General features: G+C 46.6%; 1 protein-coding gene across 1 annotated transcript in view; it reads right to left on the reverse strand.

Annotated features, from left to right (window-relative positions):
* Positions 1-25,561, reverse strand: part of RAD50 (RAD50 double strand break repair protein) — a 549,855-nt gene that overhangs the window by 220,574 nt on the left and 303,720 nt on the right. The window contains exon 16 of the mRNA XM_082256750.1: positions 14,979-15,105. Within this exon, the coding sequence (XP_082112876.1) occupies positions 14,979-15,105 (127 nt within the window). The remainder of the gene's footprint in view (positions 1-14,978; positions 15,106-25,561) is intronic.

The raw sequence follows: 25,561 nt of genomic DNA on the forward strand, positions 1-25,561 counted from the left end.
AATTCTTCAAATATATTAACAGTAAAAAGGTTAGGTCTGAGCATGTAGGCCCTTTACAAAATAATCAGGAGTGGGTGACTGGGGACAAAGAAAAGGCAAATTTATTAAATACTTTCTTCAGCTCTGTATATACAAAGGAGCATGGGGGGAGCTCATGACCAATATGAGGACGGTATTGACAGCCCCAAATGATCCGCAATGGCTCAAAAGTGATATGGTCAAGAAATACTTAGACAGAATAGGGGTGGATAAAGCGCCTGGACCAGATCGCATCCACCCACGCATTCCAAAAAGAATAGAGCGCTGTAATTTCTAAGCCTTTGTTTCTAATTTTTAGGGACTCGTTAAGGACTGGAATAGTACCACTTGATTGGCGTAGGGCCAATGTGGTGCCTATATTTAAAAAGGGATCAAAGTCTTTGCCAAGTAACTATAGACCTGTTCGTTTAACTTCTATAGTCGGGAAGATATTGGAGAGTTTAATAAAAGACCACATAGATGAGTTCTTGCTGGAAAAAAATATTTTAAGCAACAGACAGCATGGATTCATGAAAGACAGAAGTTGTCAAACAAACCTAATTTCTTTTTATGAGGAGGTAAGTAAAACCTTGGACAGAGGAGAGGGGTGGCTGTGGACGTAGTATACTTGGATTTTGCAAATGCGTTTTGACACAGTTCCCCACACACAGCTAATGTGTAAGGTAAAGTCTACTGGCTTGGAAAGATCGGTTTGTAATTGGATAGAAAATTGGCTAAAAGATAGATTTCAGAGAGTAGTGGTTAATGATTCTTACTCTGCATGGTCTAAAGTTATCAGTGGTGTACCCCAAGGTTCAGTGTTGAGACCCTTACTTTTTAATATCTTTATAAATAATATAGGGTCTGGGATTAAAAGTAGCATTTCAGTCTTTGCAGATGACACCAAGCTTTGCAGTGGAATAACTTCTTTACAGGATGTCTCCAACTTACAAGCTGACCTCAATGCACTGTTTCATTGGGCAACTATGTGGCAAATGAGGTTTAATGTTGATAAATGTAAAGTTATGCACTTGGGGGCTAAGAATATGCATGTATCATACATACTAGGTGGAGTAGAACTGGGGGAATCCATAGCGGAGAAGGATCTGGGTGTTCTGGTAGATCAAAAGCTTAATAATAGCATGCAATGCCAAGCTGCTGTTTCCAAAGCAAGCAAAGTCCTTTCTTGTATTAACAAAGGCATGGACTCCAGAGAGAGAGATATAATTTTGCCCCTGTACAAATCATTAGTAAGACCTCACCTGGAATATGCAGTTCAGTTTTGGGCACCAGTTCTTAAAAAGGATATCGGGGAACTGGAGAAAGTGCAGAGAAGGGCAACCAAACTGATAAGAGGCATGAAGGAGCTCAGCTATGAGAAAAGATTCTCTCTTGAGAAGAGGAGATTAAGGGGGGATATGATCAACATGTACAAATACATAAGGAGTCAGTATAGTGAACTTGGTGTTGAGTTGTTCACTTTAAGGTCAACACAGAGGACAAGGGGGCACACTTTACGTGTAGAGGAAAGGTTTCTTCACCGTAAGAGCTGTGAAAATGTGAAATAGACTCCCTCCAGAGGTGGTTCTGGCTAGCTCACTAAATTGCTTTAAAAAAGGCCTGGATTCTTTCCTAGGTGTACATAATATAAATGGGTACTAACATTTTTTTTTAGGTAAAGTTGATCCAGGGAATATCCAATTGCCTCTTGGGGGATCAGGAAGGAATTTTTTCCCCCTGCTGTAGCAAATTGGATCATGCTTTGCTGGGATTTATTTTTGCCTTCCTCTGGATCAACAGCGGGTATAGGATTGTGTATATGGGATTGTATGGTTGGGCTTTCAATACTTTTTTTTTTTGGTTGAACTGGATGGACTTTTTTCAACCTGACTATGTAACTCTGTAACAAAGGTGCTGATGCCCAACATATATCGGGATATGGAGGTAAGCGTCCTTGATATCGATAGAGGCAAGAAGATCCCCTTGATGAAGAGATGCCACCACCGAAAGGATGGTCTCCATCCCAAACTTCTGTACCCGCACAAAGCAGTTCAGGGATTTGAGGTCCAGGATTGGACAAACTTTGCCTTCATTTCTGGGAACCGTGAACAGGTTTGAATAAAACCCCTAAAACGCTCCAAGCTGGGAACCGGTACAATCACCCCTTGCAGTAGCAAATCTTGTACCGCCCTGAAGAGACCATGCAGGCGATCTGGGGAAAATGCAGGTTGGAAGGAGAAAAACCTCTCAGTGAGGATAAGACAAATAACGGAATTTTTGTAAAATCTTACCTGTAAAATTCCTTTCTCTGAGTCCTCAGACAGTCGCCGCCATCTCCATATTCGTCACAATGGGGTATTAGACTTTGCTCCGAAGGAGTAGCTAGGCAACAGAATATGTTAATATAAAAGCTTTAACACATCCCACCCCCAGGGGGTGGTCCTCTCAGTCAATACCCTCCTACTTCCTGTATCCATACCTCAGTTTCAGTGGAATAGCAGTAGAGTATACAACCAACCCCAAAAGAGGGGCGGGGGCGGCGACTGTCGGAGGACTCAGAGAAAGGAATTTTACAGGTAAGATTTTACAAAAATTCCGTTTTCTCTTACGTCCTCCGACAGTCACCGCCATCTCCATATTCGTCACAATGGGGACGTCCCAAAGCAGTGCAAACATGAGGGGTGGGAAACGCAGCCGCGCCCAAGGCAACGCCGTCTCCACAGCGGAGAAAGGAACCTTACCAAAGGAAGGAAACCATCTGGGCAACAGAAGAAAAAAACTTGCTCAACAGAAGCAAAAACCCAGGAAAACAAATAACCCAGGGATAACAACATGTATCCCAAACAGCCAAGGAGCCCATACAAGAGGCTCTAAAGAACTGCCGCACTAAGAACCTTGCGGCCAAAGGAAGCATCTGCCGATGCCTGAACATCTACTCTGTAGAATTTTGTGAAGGTGTGAACGGACGACCAAGTCACCGCCTTACACACCTGGGCCACAGAAGCCCCATGACGACAGGCCCAAGACGTACTCAGAGATCTTGTAGAGTGTGCCTTCACAGGCATAGGGGGAACTTTCCCCTTCAAAGCATAGGCCTGTTCCACAGTCTGTCTGATCCATTTGGCAATGGTAGAGGCCGACGCAGCCAAGCCCTTTCCGAGGTCCCTCAGGAAGGACAAACAAGGAATCCGACTTGCGGAAAGATTCAGTCGATTTCAGGTAAACCCTAATCGCCCGAACAACATCCAAGGAATGCAGTTCCACCTCCTTCGGATGTTTGGGCTTCGCGCAGAGCGAAGGCAGGACAATATCCTCATTGATGTGAAAATCCGAAACTCTCTTCGGAAGAAAAGAAGGGTTAGGTCGCAAGACCACCTTATCTAAATGAAGGACCAGATACGGAGACTTGCAGGACAAAGCTGCCAGCTCCGAAACCCTGCGAGCCGAAGTGATCGCCACCAAAAAAGCGACTTTTTTGGACAACATGGTCAACGAGATTTTTCTGATCTGTTCAAAGGGAGCATGTTGCAGCACGGACAGAACAAGATTCAAGTCCCAAGGAGGTAAAGGTTCCCTCCTAGGAGGGACCAGATGTCGCACCCCTTGAACAAAGGTACTAACCAAAGAGTTAGACGCCACAGGACGTTGAAAAAGAACGGCCAGCGCAGACACCTGACCCTTGACCGTAGCCAGCGCCAAACGCTGGTCAACACCCGTCTGAAGGAAAGACAACACCCTAGACACCGAGTAAGTGCGAGGTGAAAACCCCCTGGACTCACACCAGGCAAAATAGGCCTTCCAAGTACGGTGATAGACCTTCCCCGAGGAAGACTTCCTCGCGTTAATCAAAGTGTGAATGACCTCCGGAAAGAGACCCCTATCCTTCAGGACCTCGGTTTCAACAGCCAGGCCGTCAAAGCCAGCGACCGTAAAGCAGGATGGAATATCGGCCCTTGAGACAGGAGATCTTCTCGAAGAGGTAGACGCCAAGGAGCGTCGACCGCCAGATTCACGAGGTCCGCGTACCAGGACCGGCGAGGCCAGTCCAGTGCCACAAGAATCACCATGTGTGGTTCCGAGATCAACCTGCGAAGGAACCTGGACAGCAATTGGATCGGCGGAAACGCATACAGCAGCCGATACTGATGCCACGGGGTTACCAACGCGTCTGCCCGAGGATCGCGCGTCCTTGCCACGAACCTTGTTACCTTGTTGTTCAGACGAGACGCGAACAGGTCCACCTCCGGAAGACCCCACTTCGCGCACAACATCTGGAAGACATCCGGATGGAGAGACCATTCCCCCTGATCCAGGGTCTGGCGGCTCAGATAATCCGCCTGCCAGTTCTCCACCCCCGGAATGTGTACCGCCGATATCACCGGGACATGAGTCTCGGCCCAGGAAAGAATGTCGGCCACTTCCCGAGCCGCGCGGGCACTCCTGGTGCCCCCTTGGTGATTGACGTAAGCCACCGCCGTGGCATTGTCCGTCTGAACCCGAACCGGACAGCCGCGCAGTCTGTCCGTCCAAACTTGAAGGCAGAGATTTATCGCACGCAACTCCAGAATATTGATCGGAAGGGAGGATTCCTCCTCCGACCAAGTTCCCTGGGCGGACAGAACGCCCAGAACACCACCCCAGCCCGACAGGCTGGCATCCGTGGTGATCACCGTCCATGAAAGAGGACGAAAAGACTTTCCCCCCGACACCGCCGGGGACTGGAGCCACCACAGAAGGTCCCTTCTGGTGCGATGGCTCAACGAAATCTGGACATCCAGAGATTGCGGACGCCCGTCCCACCTGGACAGGATCTCCGCCTGGAGACCCCTCGTGTGAAACTGGGCAAAGGGAATCGCCTCGAAGGCCGAGACCATCAATCCCAGACACCGCATGCACTTCCGCAGGGATGAGCACGCAACGTCCCTGAGGGACTGGACTTCTCCCTGAAGAGTCTTGAGTTTGTCGTCCGGTAGGAAGACCTTCGCCTGGACCTAGTCCAGGATCATCCCCAAATAGGGAAGACGAACCGACGGACACAGCGTCGACTTTGGATAATTTATCGTCCAACCAAACTCCCGTAGAGTCTGCACTGTGACGGACAGATCCGACTCCAGACCCTGGCTGGTCGCAGACCGAACCAGAATATCGTCCAGGTACCCCAGGACAGAGATGCCCTGGGCCCTTAACAAGGCCAGCAGCGGTGCAAGCACCTTGGTGAAAACCCGCGGAGCCGAAGCGAAGCCAAAAGGTAACGCCACGAATTGGTAGTGATCCTCCGCAATGGCGAATCGAAGGTACCTCTGGTGACCCTCGAAAATGGGGATGTGTAGGTACGCATCCTTCAAGTCGATGGAGGCCATGAATTCCCCCGGAACCAGGGCAGCCACCACCGACCGCAGAGATTCCATGCGGAACTTGCGGACCCGAACAAAGCGGTTCAGAGCTTTTAAGTCCAGAATCGGACGTACCTTGCCCTCCTTCCTGGGCACGGTGAACAGATTGGAATAGAACCCCCAAAATCTGTCCCGATGAGGCACCGGAACCACCACTCCCTGAGCCCTCATGTCCCGCACCGCTAGGTGCAGATCCCGCAAACGCTCCGGAGACAGTTGAAGATTTGAGGGGAAAAATCTGCTCTCCGGCCGAGAGAGAAACTCGATCTTGTAACCAGATTGAACGATTTCCTGAACCCACCTGTCCCGAACCCGGGACAGCCATGGTTGTGGAAAACCGAGCAAGCGTCCCCCCACCCCAGAACCGGGTGAGGGCGCCCCTTTAGGCCGCACTGTTGTGGGCAGCGGATCTGGACTGGCTGGACTTCTGCTTACCTGTCCACGGCTTCTTCTGGGAGCCCTGACCTTTGAACGGCTTGCCCTTGTAGTGCGACCGAAAGGCACGAAAGGACCCCTGAGAGGGCCGAAAGGAAGCATGCTTCTTACCGGGAGTCGCCTTAGCCTTGTGGGATTGGGGCAAGAGCGTGCTCTTACCCCCCGTGATCCCCTTTATCAGTGTATCCAAGGATTCGCCAAAAAGGCGAGAACCGTCATAGGGCAGATTGGCTAAGGTCTTGCGCGAAGATTGGTCCACCGACCAACACTTCAACCAAACCAAGCGGCGGGACAACACCGCCACACCGTGTACACGTGCGGCCAACGGGACCATATCCAAGTCCGCATCGCACAAATACATGACACCCTGATGGATTTGATCCACCATATCCAATGTCGCCGATGGGGCAGAATCAGCCACCAAAACGCGCCTAAGCACCTGCGTCCAGCTCGCGACTGCCTGGGCCGCCATAAGGGAGGCAAACAGAGCTTTCAGCATAGAACCCATAATAGAATAGGTATGACGGGCAAGAGACTCCAGCCTCTTGTCCGTGGCATCCCGGAACACCGGGGTATCCTCAGCAGGAATCGCAGTAGACTTATTCAAAACCGCTATCGCGTGATCCACCGGAGGCGGCACGCACCAACGCTCATCAGTAGCGGGCGTGAAAGGATAACGCAGTTTGAACCTACTGGGTACCGCAAAAGGCTTGCGGATATTACGCCATTGTTCCTTAACAGCGCTCTGGAAATCATCCGTGCAGGGAAAAACCTGCGATGTTTTGCGTCTTCTCTTTGTCCCATAAGCCGCCAAGGCAGTAGGAGGACATGGCTCATCCTGCAAGCGCAGCGTCTGCTTAATAGAAGCAACCAATTCATCCATGAGTGCAAGCTCTTCAGACGAGCCAGGGGGAGAATTATCCACCCCTTCAACCTCAGCCTCCACCTCGGACCCCACGAGATCCAGGGAGGAACGGGACCCCGATAGGGAGACCCCAAGCCACAGCAGCCCCGTCACCATCACCCTCTGAATCAGAGGAAATTGAAACTCTGGGTCTTTTTGAGGATTGAGCAGCCACCAGCATTTGCACCTGAGCCGCAAGGCTAGCCACAATCGCAGCCAAATCCCCCCCTGGGGGGGAAACAGCAGTCCCCTGGCTTCCCACCAATGTGGCAGGAGATTTGCTTTCCTGAGAATCCATGCCCCAAAGTATGTGGAAGAATAAAGGGTTAACTGCCCCTTTAAAAAGCGCAGCGAGCGCAGCCCACCGCACACACACAAAAGTACAATGAGACCCCCACAGGGAGAAAGTACAACTTGGGCAAGGATACAGGGATAGGGAGGTAAAAACCTGGAGAGACCGCTGCTGCTTCTGCCTCGATCGGTGGCTCAGGAGAAAAGGAAATGCTGACATGCAGAGCGCTCTATGAAAGCCTATGGAAGGCTACAAGAAAATGGCCGCCATCAGTGTAAACATGCGGCCGGAGCGAGTGCAGCCGAAAACCGCCGCTCCTCCACCTCAGTGAGGTGATTAAAAAAACACCATAATGTCGTAAAAACATGGCGGACCGCCGCAGCGGTCGCTGTAATGTGCCCCAAACACGATATGATCATGCCCCACAGCACACAGCCAGTCACACATACACAGGCTGACACAGGCAGTGCAGCACAGCCCCCCCTCATTGCAGCCCACAGCATGCAGTCAGAGACATAGGGAATTTAACAGTGTGAACACAGGCAGGGTTACACAGTCCCAGACTGACACCCCCCAAACAGACAGGTCCCCACATAAATACACTTACCTCCTAGATGGCGTGGGGAACCCGCACAGGCGAACAAGCCGCTGCACATGAGGCAGGGAGAGTCGCATCCAGGACGCACAAAATTGGGGTTAAGAAACCGCACAGCGTCCAGTGAGGTAGCCACCTTACCAATCATCCCTGCACCGAACAGGGATGGGTCGTTCACTGTGCCAGGAGCGTTACCTGGCTGAACGCTCGATGGCAGGCCGGGAAGCCACTGACCCACAACCTGCGACCAGGGGGATCAGCTCGAGACCCGGCCTGCACGAATCCTCTTCATCAGAAGAACTAACTAACGCTGACAAAAACAACAGCTGAGGAAAGAGAGAGAAAAAACTCAAACAAAAATCCAAAAAGAGAAAGGCTGAGACTAAAAGCCCCAGCATAGAAACATCCAGCTACTCCTGACAAGCTAGACATTGAAACTGAGGTATGGATACAGGAAGTAGGAGGGTATTGACTGAGGGGACCATCCCCTGGGGGTGGGATGTGTTAAAGCTTTTATATTAACATATTCTGTTGCCTAGCTACTCCTTCGGAGCAAAGTCTAATACCCCATTGTGACGAATATGGAGATGGCGGCGACTGTCGGAGGACGTAAGAGAAATTTGATTTTGTAACCACACCGAATCAGCTCGTGGACCCACCTGTCTTGAATCAGGGAGGTCCACGGGTTCGGAAAGAATCAAAGACGTCCCCCACCCCAGATACTGGTGAGAGTGCCCATTCAGGCAGAACAGGATTTGTCTGCAGGTCTGGAAGGACCTGCCCTCGGCTTACTAGACCAGTGCCTCTTGGAACCTCCTGAGATGTTCCGAACAGATTTGGATCCTTTCTCTTGAGACCCCGAGGGACAAAATTGGCCTAAAATGTTAAAAAATTTAGATTTTTACATTTTTTTTTGAGAATTTCATATAAAAAAATTTGAAAAATATTGTCATTTTTTCAAAATTGTCACTCTTTTTTTTTGTTTATAGCACAAAAAATAAAAATCGCACTGACAGGTGATCAAATACCACCAAAAGAAAGCTCTGTTTGTGGGAAAAAAAGGACGTCAATTTTGTTTGGGTACAGCACGACCGCGCAGTGCCAAATCGCAACATAGGGCCTGGTCATTGAGCAGCCAAATCCTCCGGGGCTAAAGTGGTTAAGGAAGGTCAAAATCAGAGCCACCGAAAAAGAACAAGGATGAACACCGATTTACTCATACCAGGAAACTACACTTTCAACATACGAGGGTACATCTTCCTAGAGGTAGACTTTCTAGCCTTCAGCAGTATCAGAATCAACGACCCAGGCAAACCTCTATCCTTCAGCACCTGGCTTTCAATAGCCAGGCTGTCAAAGCCAGCGACTGGAAAGCAGGATGGAAGATTGGCCCTTGGGTCAGCAGATCCTCCCTGAAAGGCAGTCTCCAAGGGATGTCGGCGACCAATCGCATCAGGTCGGCATACCAAGACCTGCGAGGCCAGTTTGGGGCCACTAGAATGACCGGAATTCCTTCGGCCTCTAACCTGAGCAAAAGCCACGGCAGAAGCTTGAAAGGAGGGAAGGCATAGATCAGAAAGTACTAGCTCTACAGGGCTACCAGAGCATCTGTGGCGTCCGCCAGAGGATCCAGTGACCTTGCCACCTTTCTGTTGAGCCAAAACGCCAACAGATCCATCTCGGTGGTGCCCCACTGGAGACATATCTGATGAAACAAGTCTGGATGAAGGGACCTCACTACCCTTGGTCCAGTGTCTGCCGGCTGAGATAGTCCGCCTGACAGTTTTCCACTCTTGGAATGTGTATGGAGGAGAGTTGCCGGAACGAAGAATTCTGCCAACCAGAGGATGCCGGCTACTTCCAGTCAATACACTTTGTTCCTCCCTGGTGATTGACTTAAGGCACCGCCATGGCATTGTTCGACTGGATCTGCCTGGGAGCCCCCATAATCGATTCTTTCAGTGATCCAAGCACAGCCTCATCGCCCGAAGTTCCAAGATATCGATTGGCAGTCTGGACTCCTCCAGCGTCCAACAACCCTGAGCGGAGCTCAGTCCTAGGACACTTACCCACCCAGACTGGCATCTGTGGTGACCACTGTCCAATATAAGGGGAAAAAGGATTTGCCCTGTCGAAGAGCTGTAGAGCGAAGCCACCAGACCAGGGACCCCGGGACTACAAAAAGCCAGCTCACGGCCTCACCCAGGGAGGGGAACCCTGAAGGGACCGACCAACCCAAGGGAGTACCCGCAACCCACATCATGTCATAGGAAGGAGAGGAGGAGGCCCTGTACTTACCAATCTAGCAAAAGCATGTGGGTAACACTGCCAAGACAGAACCTCCTCACCATCAAAGTGGGGGGCTGTCTGCCAAGGCAACACTGACACGGACTATCAGCGCACGGTCATATGTGTCCCTGCGAGATGTTTACCTGCTGGCCACCCCAGGTCCAGGATGGGGGTCTGTCGAAGCAAACCCAGCACATAGCTAAAGGTCTGCATGCGCTTGCTGGCTAGACTAGGAGGCCCACAGGATCTAGATTATCCAGCCCATCGCCCAGCCCGGCAGTTAATTGTAGATCTTGCAGGAAAAAAGCTGGAGAAAATACCATTTAAAGGGAAAAACTAGGTCCTTACTCCTGACTAGGTAGAAAAAAAACATAAGGCCTATAGCAGAGAGGGGGATATATACTCCATAGGACTGCCCATAGGCGTAGCCAAGTCTTTTTTCAGCCTAGTGTCCTACTCCTGTAGGGGGCAATAAAACCCTATGGTTCTGAATAATGGAAAGCTGTGTCAGTCAATGAACAAAAGAGAAAAGCAGAATTTATCTCAAACAGTATTGATTTTTAGGTATTCTGACCAGAAAAAAAATTCACAAAGCTTACAGACCTTGGTTTAAAATGCTGATAAATGTGTTTTAAGCAGGTGTCTACTAAGTAGTCACAGCCCGTTCAGATGTTCTTTACTATTGGGTAATGGTGCCCTCTGCAGGAGCAGGCTAAGTAGTGAAAACTTGACAAAAAAAGAGTTAAACAAAGACACACCTTTAGGGGGCTGTCGACATTACCCTCAGCCATTCAGTGCTGCTCTTCAGTTTCTTAGCAAGAAGTATAGGAAGACAACGAACCCCAAATAGAGGGGCGGGGGCTGCGACTGTCACAGGACTCAGAGAAAAGAAAAGTTCTTACAAAAATTCTATTTTCTCTTATGTCCTCTGACAGTCACAGCCCGTTCAGATGTTCTTCGCTATTGGCATGTCCCAAAGCAGTGCAGGTGTGAGGGGTGGAAAAAGATGCAACCAAAGAATGGCAACGTGTCAACAAGGCCAGAGAAAAACTGAGCCAACAGGGCAACAGAAGCTCAACAGGAGCTAACCACACAATAAAAATCACCCCACGATGAGAAAAAAACATGTCTCTTCAACAAACCGCCGCGCTCAAAACTTGCGGCCAAAGGAATCATCCGAGGATGCCATAACGTCAAGCTTGTAGAATTTTGTGTAAGTGTGCACAGACGACCAGGTCGCCGTCTTGCACACCTGAGCCACAGAAGCCTGATGGCGAAAAGCCCAAGAGGAACTCACAGCTATAGTAGAATGTGCCCTCACAGGCAAAGGAGGCACATGACGCTTCAGTGAAGAGGCCTGAACAATAGTCTGTCTGATCCATTTGGAAATGGTTGCAGTGGACACAGCCGAACCCTTCCGAGGTACCTCAGGAAGGACAACCAGAGAATCAGACCCCCTAAAAGACTCCGTGGCTGACCGGTAAACCCTGATTGCCCAGACCCCATCCAATGAATGCAAGGCATGAATGCAAGGCAAACACCTTGGGATTCTTGGGCTTAGCACAAAGCGAAAGCAACACAATATCCTCGTTGAGGTGGAAATCCAACACCACCTTAAGGAGAAAAGTCGTAGGACCACTTTATCCCTATGAACAACCAGATAAGGCGAACGGCAAGACAGAGCCGCCAGATCATTCACTCTGCGAGCGAAGGTGATAACCATCAGAAAAGCTACTTTCTGGGACAACACAGGCAGAGAAATTTCTCTGATGTTCTCAAAGGGAGGCCGTTGCAAAACGGACAAGACCAAATTCAGGTCCCATGGAGGCAAAGGAGCCCTCCGCAGTGGAGCCAAATGATGCACCCCTTAAATAAAGGTGTGAATCAGGGAGTAAGTCGCTAAGGGACGCTGGAAGACAATCGCTAACTGACCTTTGATTGTGCTCAGCGCCAAACTCTGTTCCACACCTTCCTGTCGGAAGTCCAAAACCCTTGCCACCGAAAAGGAGCGAGGATGAAACCCTTGCGACTCACACCAGGTAATATACCCCCTCCAGGTACGATGGTAAATCTTCCTGGATGTAGCCTTCCGAGCTCTCAGCAAGGTAGGAATGACAGCATCCGAGAGACCACTGTCTCTCAACACCTGGCTTACAACAGCCACGCTGTTAAAGCCAGAGACCATAAGGCAGGATGGGAGATCAGCCCTCGAGACAGCAGATCTTCACTCAGAGGTAGCCGCCAGGGAGGCTCTATGACCATCTGCATGAGGTCCGCGTACCAAGATCGACGAGGCCAGTCTGGAGCTACCAGAATTACCTGCACCTGTTCCAACGCCAACCTGCAGAGGAACCTGAACAACAGTTGAATCGGAGGGAAGGCGTAAGTCAGCCGATACCGGTGCCAGGGCACCACCAACGTGTCCGTGGCGCCCGACGGTGGATCTTGGGCCCTGGCCACGAACCTTCCCACCATTTTGTTGAGACGAGATGCAAACAGATCAATGTCCGGAGTCCCCCACCAGGCACACGGGATGAAACCCCTCCGGATGCAGGGACCATTCCCCCTGATCCAAGGACTGACGACTGAGATAGACCGCCTGCCAGTGTTCCACTCCCAGAATGTGAACAGCGGAGACAGCTGGAACGTGTGCCTCAGCCCAAGTTAGAATCTCGGCCACTTCCTTGGCTGCCTGGGCACTCCTGGTGCCCCCTTGGTGATTGATGCAAGCCACAGCCGTGGCATTGTCGGTTTGAACCCGAACCGAGCGACCGTGCAACCAAGTCGCCCAATGGAGCAGGCAGAGTTTGATCACCCTGAACTCCAGAACATTTATCGGCAAGGAAGATTCCTCAGTTGACTACGTCCCCTGGGCACACAGGGTGTCCAGTACACCACCCCAGAGCATCAGGCTGGCATCCGTGGTGATCACCGTCCACAACAGGGGCAGAAAAGGCTTGCCCTGGCTCAGAGCGGGTGACAAGCTACCACGAAAGCTCAGACCTCGCGAGACGGCTCAAACATATCATCCTGTCCAGGGACCGTGGATCCTTGTGCCATCATTTCCACCAACAGGAGCGCATGATTGACCCCTGCCCCTAGAGGGAACCATACTAATAGACCCATAAATCACTGCCCACTTACCTTTGTTAAACATACCAGCAGGTATACCTACTACCAGGGTAACACGTTAGGGGATAGTAACTCCCCAGGATCACTCCACTGGGACCCCTTACTTGCAAGACCAAGTAAGTACATTTACACCAACCTTAGTTCAATACACATACCACTTCCTGCTTTATGTTACTTTACATTACACATGCCCCTTTACCTCCTACACAGACCCTCCCCTCAGGATCCAGTGGCAACCTGTGTGACTTCAGACAAGGTGGGCCCCAATCTAAACACCGGGTTAGGAATCTCTGCACTACTGGTATGCAACAAAAAAGACGATATGTGAATATAAAATGATAAACCAACACAATGTCACAAATTTTATGCATTTTTCATTGTTCACTTTTCACTTTTTTACAGTTTGGTGATTAACCTTGAAAAAGGCAATTTTTTTGAACCCATGCCGAAACGCGTCAAAACCCCATGTTTTCTCTACAACGGGAATCACCATACCTGCTTATAAGTAATATGCAATTATGCGGCCTAGCCGACACTGTTTGATATGTACAGCACCCATGTGACCAATACTGCTTCCTTGTATATATATTTTCTTCTATAATAAATTTATGTTTTATTTACAAATACTTTTGCCTACACAATCCCACTATCTCTTTTGGCTTGAGGAACCAACCACTTTCTAGTAATGGTGGATCAGCCCATAGGCCAAAAGGTCCAGATGATTTAGGAGAGCCCACAGAAAGTTTGCCAGGAGTCTGAGTATGTCCAAGTACCACGTTCCTTAGGGTCAGTTTGGTGCAATGAGTATCGCCAGAATGCCCTCCACCTCGATCCTGCAGAACAGGTGAGGGAAAAGCTAGAGAGACATAAAAGGCATGTGTTCACTGCAAAGACCTGGTGCTGGTGGCAAATCTGTTCAGTTTGTTGTTGTATCTGGATACTGGGGGATCACTTGGTGGAGGGGGGATTATGATGTGGGGTTGTTTTTCAGGGGTTGGACTTGGCCGCTTAGTTCCAGTGAAGGGAACTCTTAAGGTGTCAGCATACCAAGACATTTTGGAAATGTCATGCTCCCAACTTTGTGGGAACAGTTTGGGGATGGCCTCTTCCTGTTCCAATGTGACTGCGCAATAGTGCACAAAGAACCACATAAACATGTATGAGTGAGTTTGGGGTGGAGGAACCCAACAGAACACCTTTGGGGTGAAATAGAGTGGAGACTGTGGACCAGGCCTTCTCCTCCAACATCAGTGCCTGATCTCACAAATGCGTTTCTGGATGAATGGTCAAACATTCCCATAGACACACTCCTAAACCTTGTGGACAGCCTTCCCAGAAGATTTGAAGTTGTTATAGCTGCAAAGGGTGGGCCAACTCAATATTAAACCCTAAGGACTAAGACATTGCCATTAAATTTAATGTGTAATGAGTAAAGGCAGGCGTCCCAATACTTTGGACAATATAGTGTATATCTTCTCCTGGCTTTACTCTCCACAGTAGTTATCATACACCCAAGGGATAGTCAGGGAAAGGGCTCCGCCGCCGGTAGACCATGGCCCCGGTCCTGTATAGCACACGAAGCAACGTTTCAATACCCAATGACCTGAATGCATACAACCCATGGTTAAAGACTAGAGATCTCGTGTCTTGTATTGTACAACTAAAACTATTTTTGCTACCTTTTTGGAAAATGTATTTTCTTTTGAATAAATATAATTGTTATGACACAAATAAAAATTGCTAATTTCCTAATTATATTTGTCAGTTTTGAACAGTCCAACTATAACGGGGCTGAGCTTCAGATCCTAAGACTACTGATGAGGATTTTACACCATAACTAGTATATCATGCACTTATTACAGTAAGCTGTACAAGAGTATATAAGGATGTTTTAGAGTGAAATGCTTTACACATACACACCATTATCCAAACTATGCTGCTTTTCTTGTTTCTCTTGGTTCACCTGCTGAACAGTACGGTTAAGGTCCACCCCTTGCAGTTTAGTAGCATGCTGTGCTATCTTCCGCTCCACATCTCTCAACTCCATCTGAAATAAGAGCATTGAAATATATTTAATCTACCATTATCAAGCAGTGTTGAATCATGACGACTGCTAGAGAAACCTTTAAAGAGAACCTGTCAAAGGGGAGATTCTCAACCAGCACAACCAGATAGGCCATCTAATCTAGGTTACTTTAAACAAATAAAATAATCCTTACCACAAAGTTGATGTAAATTAATTCAAAATATAGTAATGCTCTATAATGGGCAACAAGCTTCGATATAGCTGAAATTATTCAAAGAATGCTAATTTGTGCCTAAGGTCTGATTTTCCTTTTGCCCATATTTTGCCTCCAATGCATTTTGCAGGAAATGTTCCAAGTAAAAGTTATCCTTAAAGAGATGATCTAAATTAAAAAATGTATTTCATCTAAATTTCGTTAATATATATAGTATATTATTTCACAAAATTATTGCCAGATATTCACAGCTCATTTCAATTTTGCACGTATTTTATTGCACAGAATTTGGGGTTCTTTAAATCAGTTAGGAGTTTAACAGCACAGTATAATTATTCAGATTCAGCTTTCACACACAGAGCCTTCTGTGTGTTAAACCATTATTTAGAAGGTAACTGCTGAATACATTGAATTATTTCTGCATCTATGCCCCTGTCCTCAAGAACAGAGCCATTTTCATGTTGGAAATGTTGGAGTTATGCAACCAAACAAGTATTTTAGTTTGTTCAGAAACAATCCAAACACTTAAAAATCTTTGCATGCCTTAAAAGTGATGATAAACAAGTCACTTTACTCTATTTTTTCATTAAATTGTTTCATATAGTGATTTTTAGCCTCTTTGTAATGTCCTCTTAACTCCCAAACTTCCTTTTTCCAGTCACTTCCATTTATTTGGAACAAGCAGTACACTAGTTGTAAGTCAGGTTGCTCTATGCACACTACATATCCCATAGTCCCTTGTCCATCTTTGGAACAAGTAGTGCACTAGTAGTAGTCAAGTGCACGGCTCTATGCACAATACATATCCCATAGTTCCTTGTTCATCTCAGGAGCAAGCAGAAGGTGGTGGCCACATTCCTTCATACAGCAGCAACAAGGAAAACAAACTTAGCCACTCTCTAACAGAAAGTTGGACCACAGCAGCAAAAAGAGAGGAATTTGGAGATTTGGAGAAGGCTGGGAGAGACAGAAGGTACTTGATTATCATTGTTTTCTTTTTAACTAGTTTAGGACACTGGACATGCTACACACATCCAAAAAAACATAATCAAAGTACACAGGACCGGAGTAGCATGTCCAGTCCTTCTGCCCTGCCCACTCCCAATGGTTAGCAATTCTTGGCCCTGAACAAGCAAAGCTGGGAGTTGCGGTGTACATAGAGCAAAGTCCAAAAATAAAGTTACATGGAAGCAACCAAACCCCCCCCCCCCCCTTCCAAAGAATTCAGAGCCCACCCCACTCCCATGTTCACGCACGCACACAAACAAACGCGCACCTGTTGGGGATATCTACATACAAAAACGTCGCTTGCGATACACAGGTTATACATTTTTTACTGGAAATCTTGCTCTTGATAAACTTAAAAAATTGAGACAACCACTATTTTTTTTTTCAGGATCTCTGCTTTCTTAAAATATGTTTGGGGGTTTTAGCTAATCTTCAGGCCTAAAATGTTTTTTTTTTTTTTTAAATATTTAGGCCCTGGCAGCAAAATGGTTAAAAAAAAGTGCAAAATTAAAAGAAAAAAAAAGGGGGGGGGGCTTTATTTGCAAATAACTTTTTTTTAATGCTTTGTATCAGAATCACAAATTTGGTGTCATTTTAAACAAAACAAATTACAGAATAAAATGTATATTTTTTAGCTACAGTAACACTATTTATTGTTAAACTAACAGTAACCAAAAAATGAAAAAATGTTTTATTTTTTCCTTAATTTTAGTACTGTTTTTGCCTTAGAATAAAAAAAAGAAATATTGCAAAGCCATCATGAAAAGACAGTCATGTTTGTCCTTAAAAAAAAAAAAAAAATCAAACTGTACTATTTTATTAACGTAAAGTGTCACTAAACCATAATCATAAAAAACTATCAATAAATGGTGTATTACATGCTGTTCACACAGATTTGTTTACTGTATCCTGCAAAAAACCCTGTTTGACCTTGCTGCTCTATATCTCCACCTTCTGTTCGTGTTCCCAATTCAGCTAGGGATTTTGCAGCTGTGGTGGCAACTCTGCACATGCTCTGTTTACAGTGATTTTCAATGCCGAGTAATTCCTCCTCAACACATCTGAGCAGCCCATAGGACTATAGAGTCACACATGTGGGTGTATACGCAGTGATAATCCATTTTTCACAAAATAGAGCTTTCTTTAGGTGGTATTTAATTACTACTGTTTTTTTTTTTTTATATAAAAAAAGACCAAAAAGTTTGAGAAAAAAAAAATATATGCATTTTAATTTGTTTTAAAATTTTGCTAACTAGTAAATTTTCTTGATAAATTTTGGCAAAAATGTATACTGCTACCTTGCTTTGGTAAAACTAACCCAAATTAGTGTATATTATTTGGTCTGTGTGATAGGTATATCTCATTTCTTGAGACCCTAACAAGCCAGGAAAGTACAAATACCCCCCAAATAACCATTTTTTTTTTTTAGAAAAGTAGACATTCCAGTGTATTTATTAAGAGCTATGGCAAGTTTTTTGAAGCTGTCGTTTCCCACAATTCTTTGCAAAAATGAAGATTTTATTTTCCACACTGCTCAAAAAATTTAAAGGACCACTTTTTAATCAGAGTATAGCATCAAATCAATTAAACTCCTGGGATATTGATCTGGTCAGTTAAGTAGTTAGGTAGCAGAGGGGGTTGGTAATCAGTTTCAGCTGCTTTGGTGTAAATGAAATTTACAGGTTGACTAGATGGGCAACAATGAGACAACCTATAAAACAGGGATGGTTTTACAGGCGGAGAACACTGGCATTTTTTCCCCTACTCATTTTTTTTTTACTTTTTCTCATTAGTTTTGCATTTGGCTAGGGTCAGTGTCACTACTGGCAGCATGAGGAGATACCTGGACCCTATAGAGGTTGCACAGGCAGTCCAACTCCTCCAGGATGGCACATCAACACGTGCAATTGCCAGAAGGTTTGCTGCGTCTTCCAGCACAGTCTCAAGAGCATGAAGGAGATTCCAAGAGACAGGCAGTTACTCTAGGAGAGCTTGACACGGTGGTAGAAGGTCCTTAACCCATTAGCAGGACCGGTATCTGCTCCTTTGTGCAAGGAGGAACAGGATGAGCACTGTCAGAGCCTTCCAAAATGACCTCCGGCAGGCCACTAATGTGAATGTGTCTAAGCAAACAATCAGAAACAGACTTCATGAGGGTGACCTGAGGGCCCGAAATCCTCTAGTGGGCCCTATGGAGCTCGATTAGCATTTGCCATTGAACATCAGAATTGGCAAGTCCGCCAATTCACAGATGAGAGCAGGTTCGCCTTGAGCACGCATGAGAAGTGAAAGGGTCTGGAGAAGGCACGGATAACATTATGCTGCCTGTAACATCTTTCAGCATGACCGACTTGATGGTGGGTCAGTGTTGGTTTGGGAAACATATCCATGGAGGGATGCACAGACCTCTACAGGCTAGACAATGGCACCCTGACTGCCATTAGATATCGGGATGAAATCCTTGGACCCATTGTCAGACCCTACGCTGGTGTAGTGGGTCCTGGGTTCCTTCTGGTGCATGACAATGCCCAGCCTCATGTGGCGAGAATATGCAGCCAGTTCCTGGAGGATGAAGGAATTGATACCATTGAAAAGCCCCTATGCTCTTCTGACCTAAATCCAATAGAACACCTCTGGCACATTATGTTTCGGTTCATGTGACGCCGCCAGGTTGCACCTCAGTCTGTTGAGGAGCCCAGTGATGCCCTGGTCTAGATCAGGGAGGAAATACCTCAGAACACTGTCGTTGTCTCTTTAGGAACATACCCCAACGTTGTCAGACATGTATGCAAACACGTGGGGGCCATACCATCTACTGAGTACCATTTTGAGTTGCTGCAATGAAATTTCAGCAAAATGGACTAGCCTGCTGCATTATTGTTTCTGCCTCCATCAGAAACCTTTAGAGATTAACTGGCGCTGGCCCTTTAAATCGGCGATAGCGGTGGTTCCCACCGCAATGAGTGACTAGCCTGTGCTACTAAGCACTGAAACATAATAACTGCCAGCAGAGATATAAACCAGAAAAAATAGCAGAAAAGCCCCCAGAAGTGTGTCTATACTGTACCCACGCTGCCAGCTCGATCTGTGTGCTTGGAAAGAGGAAATTATGTCACGCCACTAGAGGCCGAACATAGGTCTGAGCCACAAGAAAATGGTTGCCAATGTAAGTCTATGGGGGAGGCTCAGAGAAAATGGCCGCCGAGCACATGAGGGAACACATTGCCCACACTAAAGATGGCGCGGAAAGGGCACCAAGCATTACAGAAAATGGCTGCTGCCCTCACAATGAGGTCAAACAGCCTGCCCACACCTGAAATGGCGGGGGATATCACAGACTCCACATAGACTGCCATCCCCATAACAGAGGACCCACATACACCCCCCGACAGATAATGCCATAGACAGAGGGGTAGCATGGTACTCACCGGTCCAGCGAAAACGTGGGTACCGCTCTGTGACAGGAAGCCTCCCACTCTGGGTGGGGGTGCCGTCAGCCGAACAGGACGCTAGCAACACGCGGCGTACCGCAGTTGAGACATCCCAGCGAAGTAGCCACTTCGCAGGTTTTGTCCCTGAGGACAGGGACAGGTTGTTTGCGAGGCCTGGGTGTACGCATAGCCTGCCAGCGCTCAATGGCAGGCTGGGATTCCGTAAGGCTCTAGGACAACCAGTGCGATTCCCAGCTCCGCAAATGCTGTAGTCTTCCGAAGTCCGACTAACTAAGCTCAGGAACAAATAAAAAGCTATAAGTGTAAAGAAAAATCACTTTTGCAGAAATAAAAATTAAGAAGAAGAAGAAAAGGCTGAGACTGCAGCCCCAGCCAAGGGAAGCCGGCCTACTCCTAACTAGGCAAAAGACAAACTGGATTGGGAATGCTGCTAGCAGGGGGGTATTGGACCAAAGGGACAGCCCCCTGTAGGTGTGTCTGTGCAAAGTTTTTGTAAAGGTTTCTAACAAAATCTTCTGCCTAGCTTACTCCTGTGGATAAGACCAATACCCAGTAGTGAAGACTGTATGAGTGGGCGGCGACTGTCAGAGGACGTAAGAGAAATATAGTTTTATTAGTTCTTTTTTTGTTTATAGTGCAAAAAATAAAAACCGCTGAGGTGATCAAATACCACCAAAATAAATCTCTATTTGGGGGAAAAAAGTACTACTGCCGAAAACAGACAGCCTAGAAAAAAAGAGAGCCGCATCGAAAGAGACATCACAGATAATCTGCAGCCCCTGGACCAACTGGTCCGCCAGTTCAGCAAAGGCAGGCGGAAACTGCTCACTCTCCAAGTCATGGCACAAAAGTGTCAGAGTTTGCGATACCAGGGCAATGGTAAAGACCGGCCTAAGCATCCAACCAGCAACAGTGATCATATTGCGGGCCACAGCCTCCACCTTTTCTGTCAGCCGGATCCTTAACCACTTACCGACCGCCCACCTCCTATTTACGTCGGTCCTTTGATGCTAAATACCAGGGTTATGGCAGCAGATAGCTGCCATAACCCCGGTGTTTTAAAAAACAGTGGGCGATCGGCTTTCAGATAAGGGTGGTTCCAGCGGCAGATTCGCCATGGGATCATGTAAAACAAACACAAAGAAAGGGCGCACCAGCCTAGCGCATTATCCTCAGCAAGCTTTTTAGTAAAATAGTTTAAAATCAGCTACTCACAAACATGCATGATAGGTCAGCATATAGATTCCAACGAACAGCATCAAAATAGAAAAGTCCGAATGTCACATGTAGACGGAAGACTGACGCGTTTCGAGGCCTTGCCTCTTCCTCAGAGCCTGGGGCCATGACCAAGACCATGGCTTAAATAGAGTGGTCAGGCCTCACATGACCCTCCAACCTGTGGGAGGGGTACCGCCCTTTTGGGCGTGGTTTCATAGCTGATCACCCAAATAGACAAAGGCAATAATAATAATAATAACAGAGCTAAACAAAATAATATAATATAAACCAGAAGCAGTAGCAAAGTCTTCTGTCGATGTGTCACTCTGCAGCTCTAGACATTAGAAGCATAGTTGTTGGCAATAATTATACATTATAGATTATAAGAGTATCCATACATGAACATAAACATTAGCATAAAATACAAATGCAAACTTTTGGCACTCAGCTGATAAACTGATCCGACAAGGCATTCCATCCACATCGCACAGGAGTCACACAGTACCCAGGGGGGGGGAGGGGAATAGCCTAAGAGTTACCCAGTCACCCACACTTTTCTGCACAAACTTTATTCACATGCCCAATTAGTACTTGCATGAGAGGCAAACCCCCATAACTCAAGGGATCAAAAAATGAGTGTATAGTTTGGAGGAACATACCGTTGATGCCATTCACCACGGACACGCCATTCCGCCATCGCTGCAATAATCTATAGCTATTTCCCATCAGTGTATTCAAGTGGTGGAACGCACACCGGCCATCCCGGAACGGCCGTGCGTGCCACCTGAATGGCGTCACTTACGCCAGCTGAAACCTCCAGGCGGGGAAGCCCAGATGACGGAACCGGAAATGACGATGTTCGAGGGGCGGAACCCACCTCTCGATGTCCCGAAGCTCCATCGAGTCACACTGACTCCACCTACCCCTACCGTGCTGTGTGATTACCAATGCATCGGAACGGTCAGCCATGCCCAGTGCCTAAGTCCACAGGCGTACATAGCCTATTCAATACGATCAAGCAGTCACTGTCCGCATACTAAAAAATGAACATGTAGATGTATATACATATACAAATGTAGTACATGTAATAAATATATATAAAATTATATATAAAATTAGGTATATAAACCTCTTATTAATAAATGCTAAATAATAGCTACTAAATAATAGCATAATATCACTTAGTAAAATCGCTATAAATACAATGAATTGCAATAAAAAACACACATGTAAAACGATAAAAAACGCAGTCTGATGCACATTTATCATTAATTTCTAATTAATACTAAAGCACTTTGTTGGTTAATAATTAATTAAAACCTTCTATTTAGATGCAGACTAATATAATTGTTGACATATACATGTACTACTCAAAAGTATTAAGAAAAAAATATATTATATAAATATGAATACCATGAATGACACTCTCCGTAGAGCACTACATCGGGGAGTACAGGGGTGCACACCCACGCATCCACCTAAGTACATGTATGCGCACATCTACACCCCTAAAAAATCAAAATGCCAACAACCCAAAAACACAATAATTCCGCGCGCCAATTTGGCGCACTCTATTGTTCCAATGCCGAGCACCAATAAAAACTATGCGATTCTAATCATCTGATAAAAAAGACTCGATGGTGGTATTAGAGAGAAACTAGATGGAAGTGAACTAAACCTAATCTCTCTGGAAAAACCAATAAGGCTATTCACTCCCAAAGCTCAAAAACTGAACTCTCAAGAGTATGCAAAGACAAAACCAAATAGTGGTATGATGAATAATAGGAAAAGAGATGGAGGGAAGGGATAACTAGGGACTTAGAGGGATCAACAGGCCTACTGGGGATGGGCAATTCTAATGTGCGAGATGAAAGGACCAGAACCTATATCTTCCTGAAGGGAGAACTCAAAGGATGTTACACTGTATTACAAGATACTCTGGATCTCAAGATCTTCGTTTAACCCTCCAGGGGTCATCGACCCAAGGGTAAAGATCCAATATGATTCTCTCCTGCATACTTTTTGGAATCTGGCACCTTCATCGGGGTCCTTGGCTATTTGTTCAATGCCAAAGACCCTCATACCCGTCGGATCCCCATTGTGGTACTGCTCGAAGTGGCGAGGTATAGAGTAGCTATTGCGATCTTTGCTTCCAGTCTTAATTTTCCTGTTAAGGATACTACATTTATGTTCTCCAAACCTGACCCTAAGGGGTCGTATAGTGCGACCTACATAGAGCAGGCCGCAAGGGCAGACTATCCCATAGACCACGTAGTTGGAACCGCAATTGATAAATTGTTTAATCTTCCTACTGCGGCCATCAGATCCGGAAACTTCACTCTTCCTGTGCCAAATATACGAGCAGGTACCACAATTCTTTACTCCACACCTGAAGCTTCCTTTTTGGTCGAAAATGGTGAACCAAGGATTGCTCAAAGGTTCACCATTTCGAGTTCTGGCCTTCCTCACCTTACTAGGGGCAATATGACTTCTAAGGTCCCTGGGTTTCCTAAAGACAACCTCAGGAGCCGGAGGTAGAAGGGCACCCAAGATGGGATCCTGTTTTACGATGTTCCAATTGCGCTTCAATGTGCGCTGTATGTCAAAGGCCTTATTACTGTACATAGTACTGAATCTTGTGATTTTTCTTTCCATTGGCCTAGTACGCTGTTTCGTAGGCTTAACACCACAGGATATACTCAGAGTTTGGGAAGACTCTTCAAGGTCTATAGCTCTTCCATATGCCTGATGATATTTGGTAAAGGCCTCATCAATGAGACTCGCTTGGTAACCCTTCTCTAGAAATCTACTCCTCAGAACTTGACCCTGTTCCTCATAGTCGGAGACCACAGTGCAAGTTCTTTGTAATCTACAGAACTGACCATAGGGTATGTTTCTTATCCACCTGGGGTGGTGGTTACTCTTTGCGTGAAGGTAAGAGTTACCACCACTGGGTTTAAAGTGGGTCTTGGATAGGATCCCCCCCTCCTGATCGGCTCTCAACTCCAAATCAAGGAAGACCAGGTGGTTATCATTCGTCACATGAGTAAACGATATCTCAAAAGGATTGCTACTACAATGTGAGATGAAACCATCTAAATCTTCAGCTGTTCCATCCCATATAATTAGAATGTCATCAATGTATCTAGCGTACAATACCAGGTGAGCTCTGTATGGGTTGTTATTCCATATGTACCGTTCCTCCCAGTGCCCCATGAAGAGGTTCGCATAACTGGGAGCAAACCGAGCACCCATAGCTGTACCCCTGATCTGCCTGTAGTATTCATCCAAATACACAAAGTAGTTGTGATTCAATATGTAGCTTATTGAATCCACCAAAAACTTGGCCTGAGATGGATGCAGGTTACTAGATTTTAAGTAGTAATCCACTGCTGCAAGCCCGAACTCATGCTTGATGGACGTGTACAGGGAAGAGACATCCAATGAGACCCATTTGTACTGTGGCAACCATAATACGGGTGCCAAAATCTCAAGCATATGTCCAGAATCCCTAACGTATGATGGTAACGCCATTACAAGATCCTGTAAAAAGGAATCAATGTAACTTCCCAAGTTGCTAGTTAACCCGTCGATACCTGCTATGATCGTTCTCCCGGGGGGATTAACCTCATCCTTATGGATCTTGGGAATATGGTAAAAGTGGGGAGTTCTGGGATGCTGAACGTACAGAAAATGGTACTCGCTTTTAGTGATGATATTCACCGCTAATGCATCGCCAAGGAGTGCCTTGAGTGTGTTTTTGTACTCAATCAGCGGGTCCCTTGGAAGCTTTTCATAAGTTGTCTCATCCCTTAGTAGTCGGTAGGCTTCAGCAAGATACATACTCCTCTCCTGTATGACCAGGCTTCCCCCTTTGTCAGCCTGCCTGATGATAACATCCTCCCTATCCTTTAATGCCTTGATGGTGTCTGCCACTGTATAAACGGCACAGCCCATAGTGTGCGGACCATACTTCGGCCTCCTTTGGTTACTCTTGTCGCACAATTGTTTGAGTTCCCCTAAGACTACCTCATAGAACACGGGGATGTGATTACCCTTGGCCCAATGTGGAAAGAAGGATGATTTAGGCCTGAAATTGGTGTGAATGATGTCTCCATCACAAGATGGGGGAAGGTCCAGGGTCAGATCATCGCACCTCACTTCCTGAAACAGGTCCTCCAAAATGACGAGAATCTCATCATCTATTATAGTTTCCAAATTCCGAGAGGCCTGGGTGGGTGCCACCATCACTTCCTTTTCACCTTCTACCGCTGTATCTTTTTTCAAGGCATAATATCTTTGGACTGTCAAGCCTCGAATATATTTATTCAGGTCCACAAAGAGGTCAAAGAGATTTGGCTGGCTGTCAGGGGCAAAGTTGAGCCCCTTCCGTAACAAATCTAGTTCCGTATCAGAGAAAACCGAACCAGATAGATTATAAATCTTTATAGTAGACTGGCCAACCTTTACCTTCTTCCTCTTTTGCACCTTCTTTCCTCCCCTTGTGCCTCTCTTTCTCTTTGTTCCCGTTTCCTTTCTGACTGCCTTAGAGGGAATGAGCTCTGATGCTTCTCCGCTGTGGGCG

The sequence above is a fragment of the Pelophylax lessonae genome, assembly GCF_965119305.1.
Source record: "Pelophylax lessonae genome assembly, chromosome: 4".
In the NCBI taxonomy this organism is placed as follows: domain Eukaryota; kingdom Metazoa; phylum Chordata; class Amphibia; order Anura; family Ranidae; genus Pelophylax; species Pelophylax lessonae.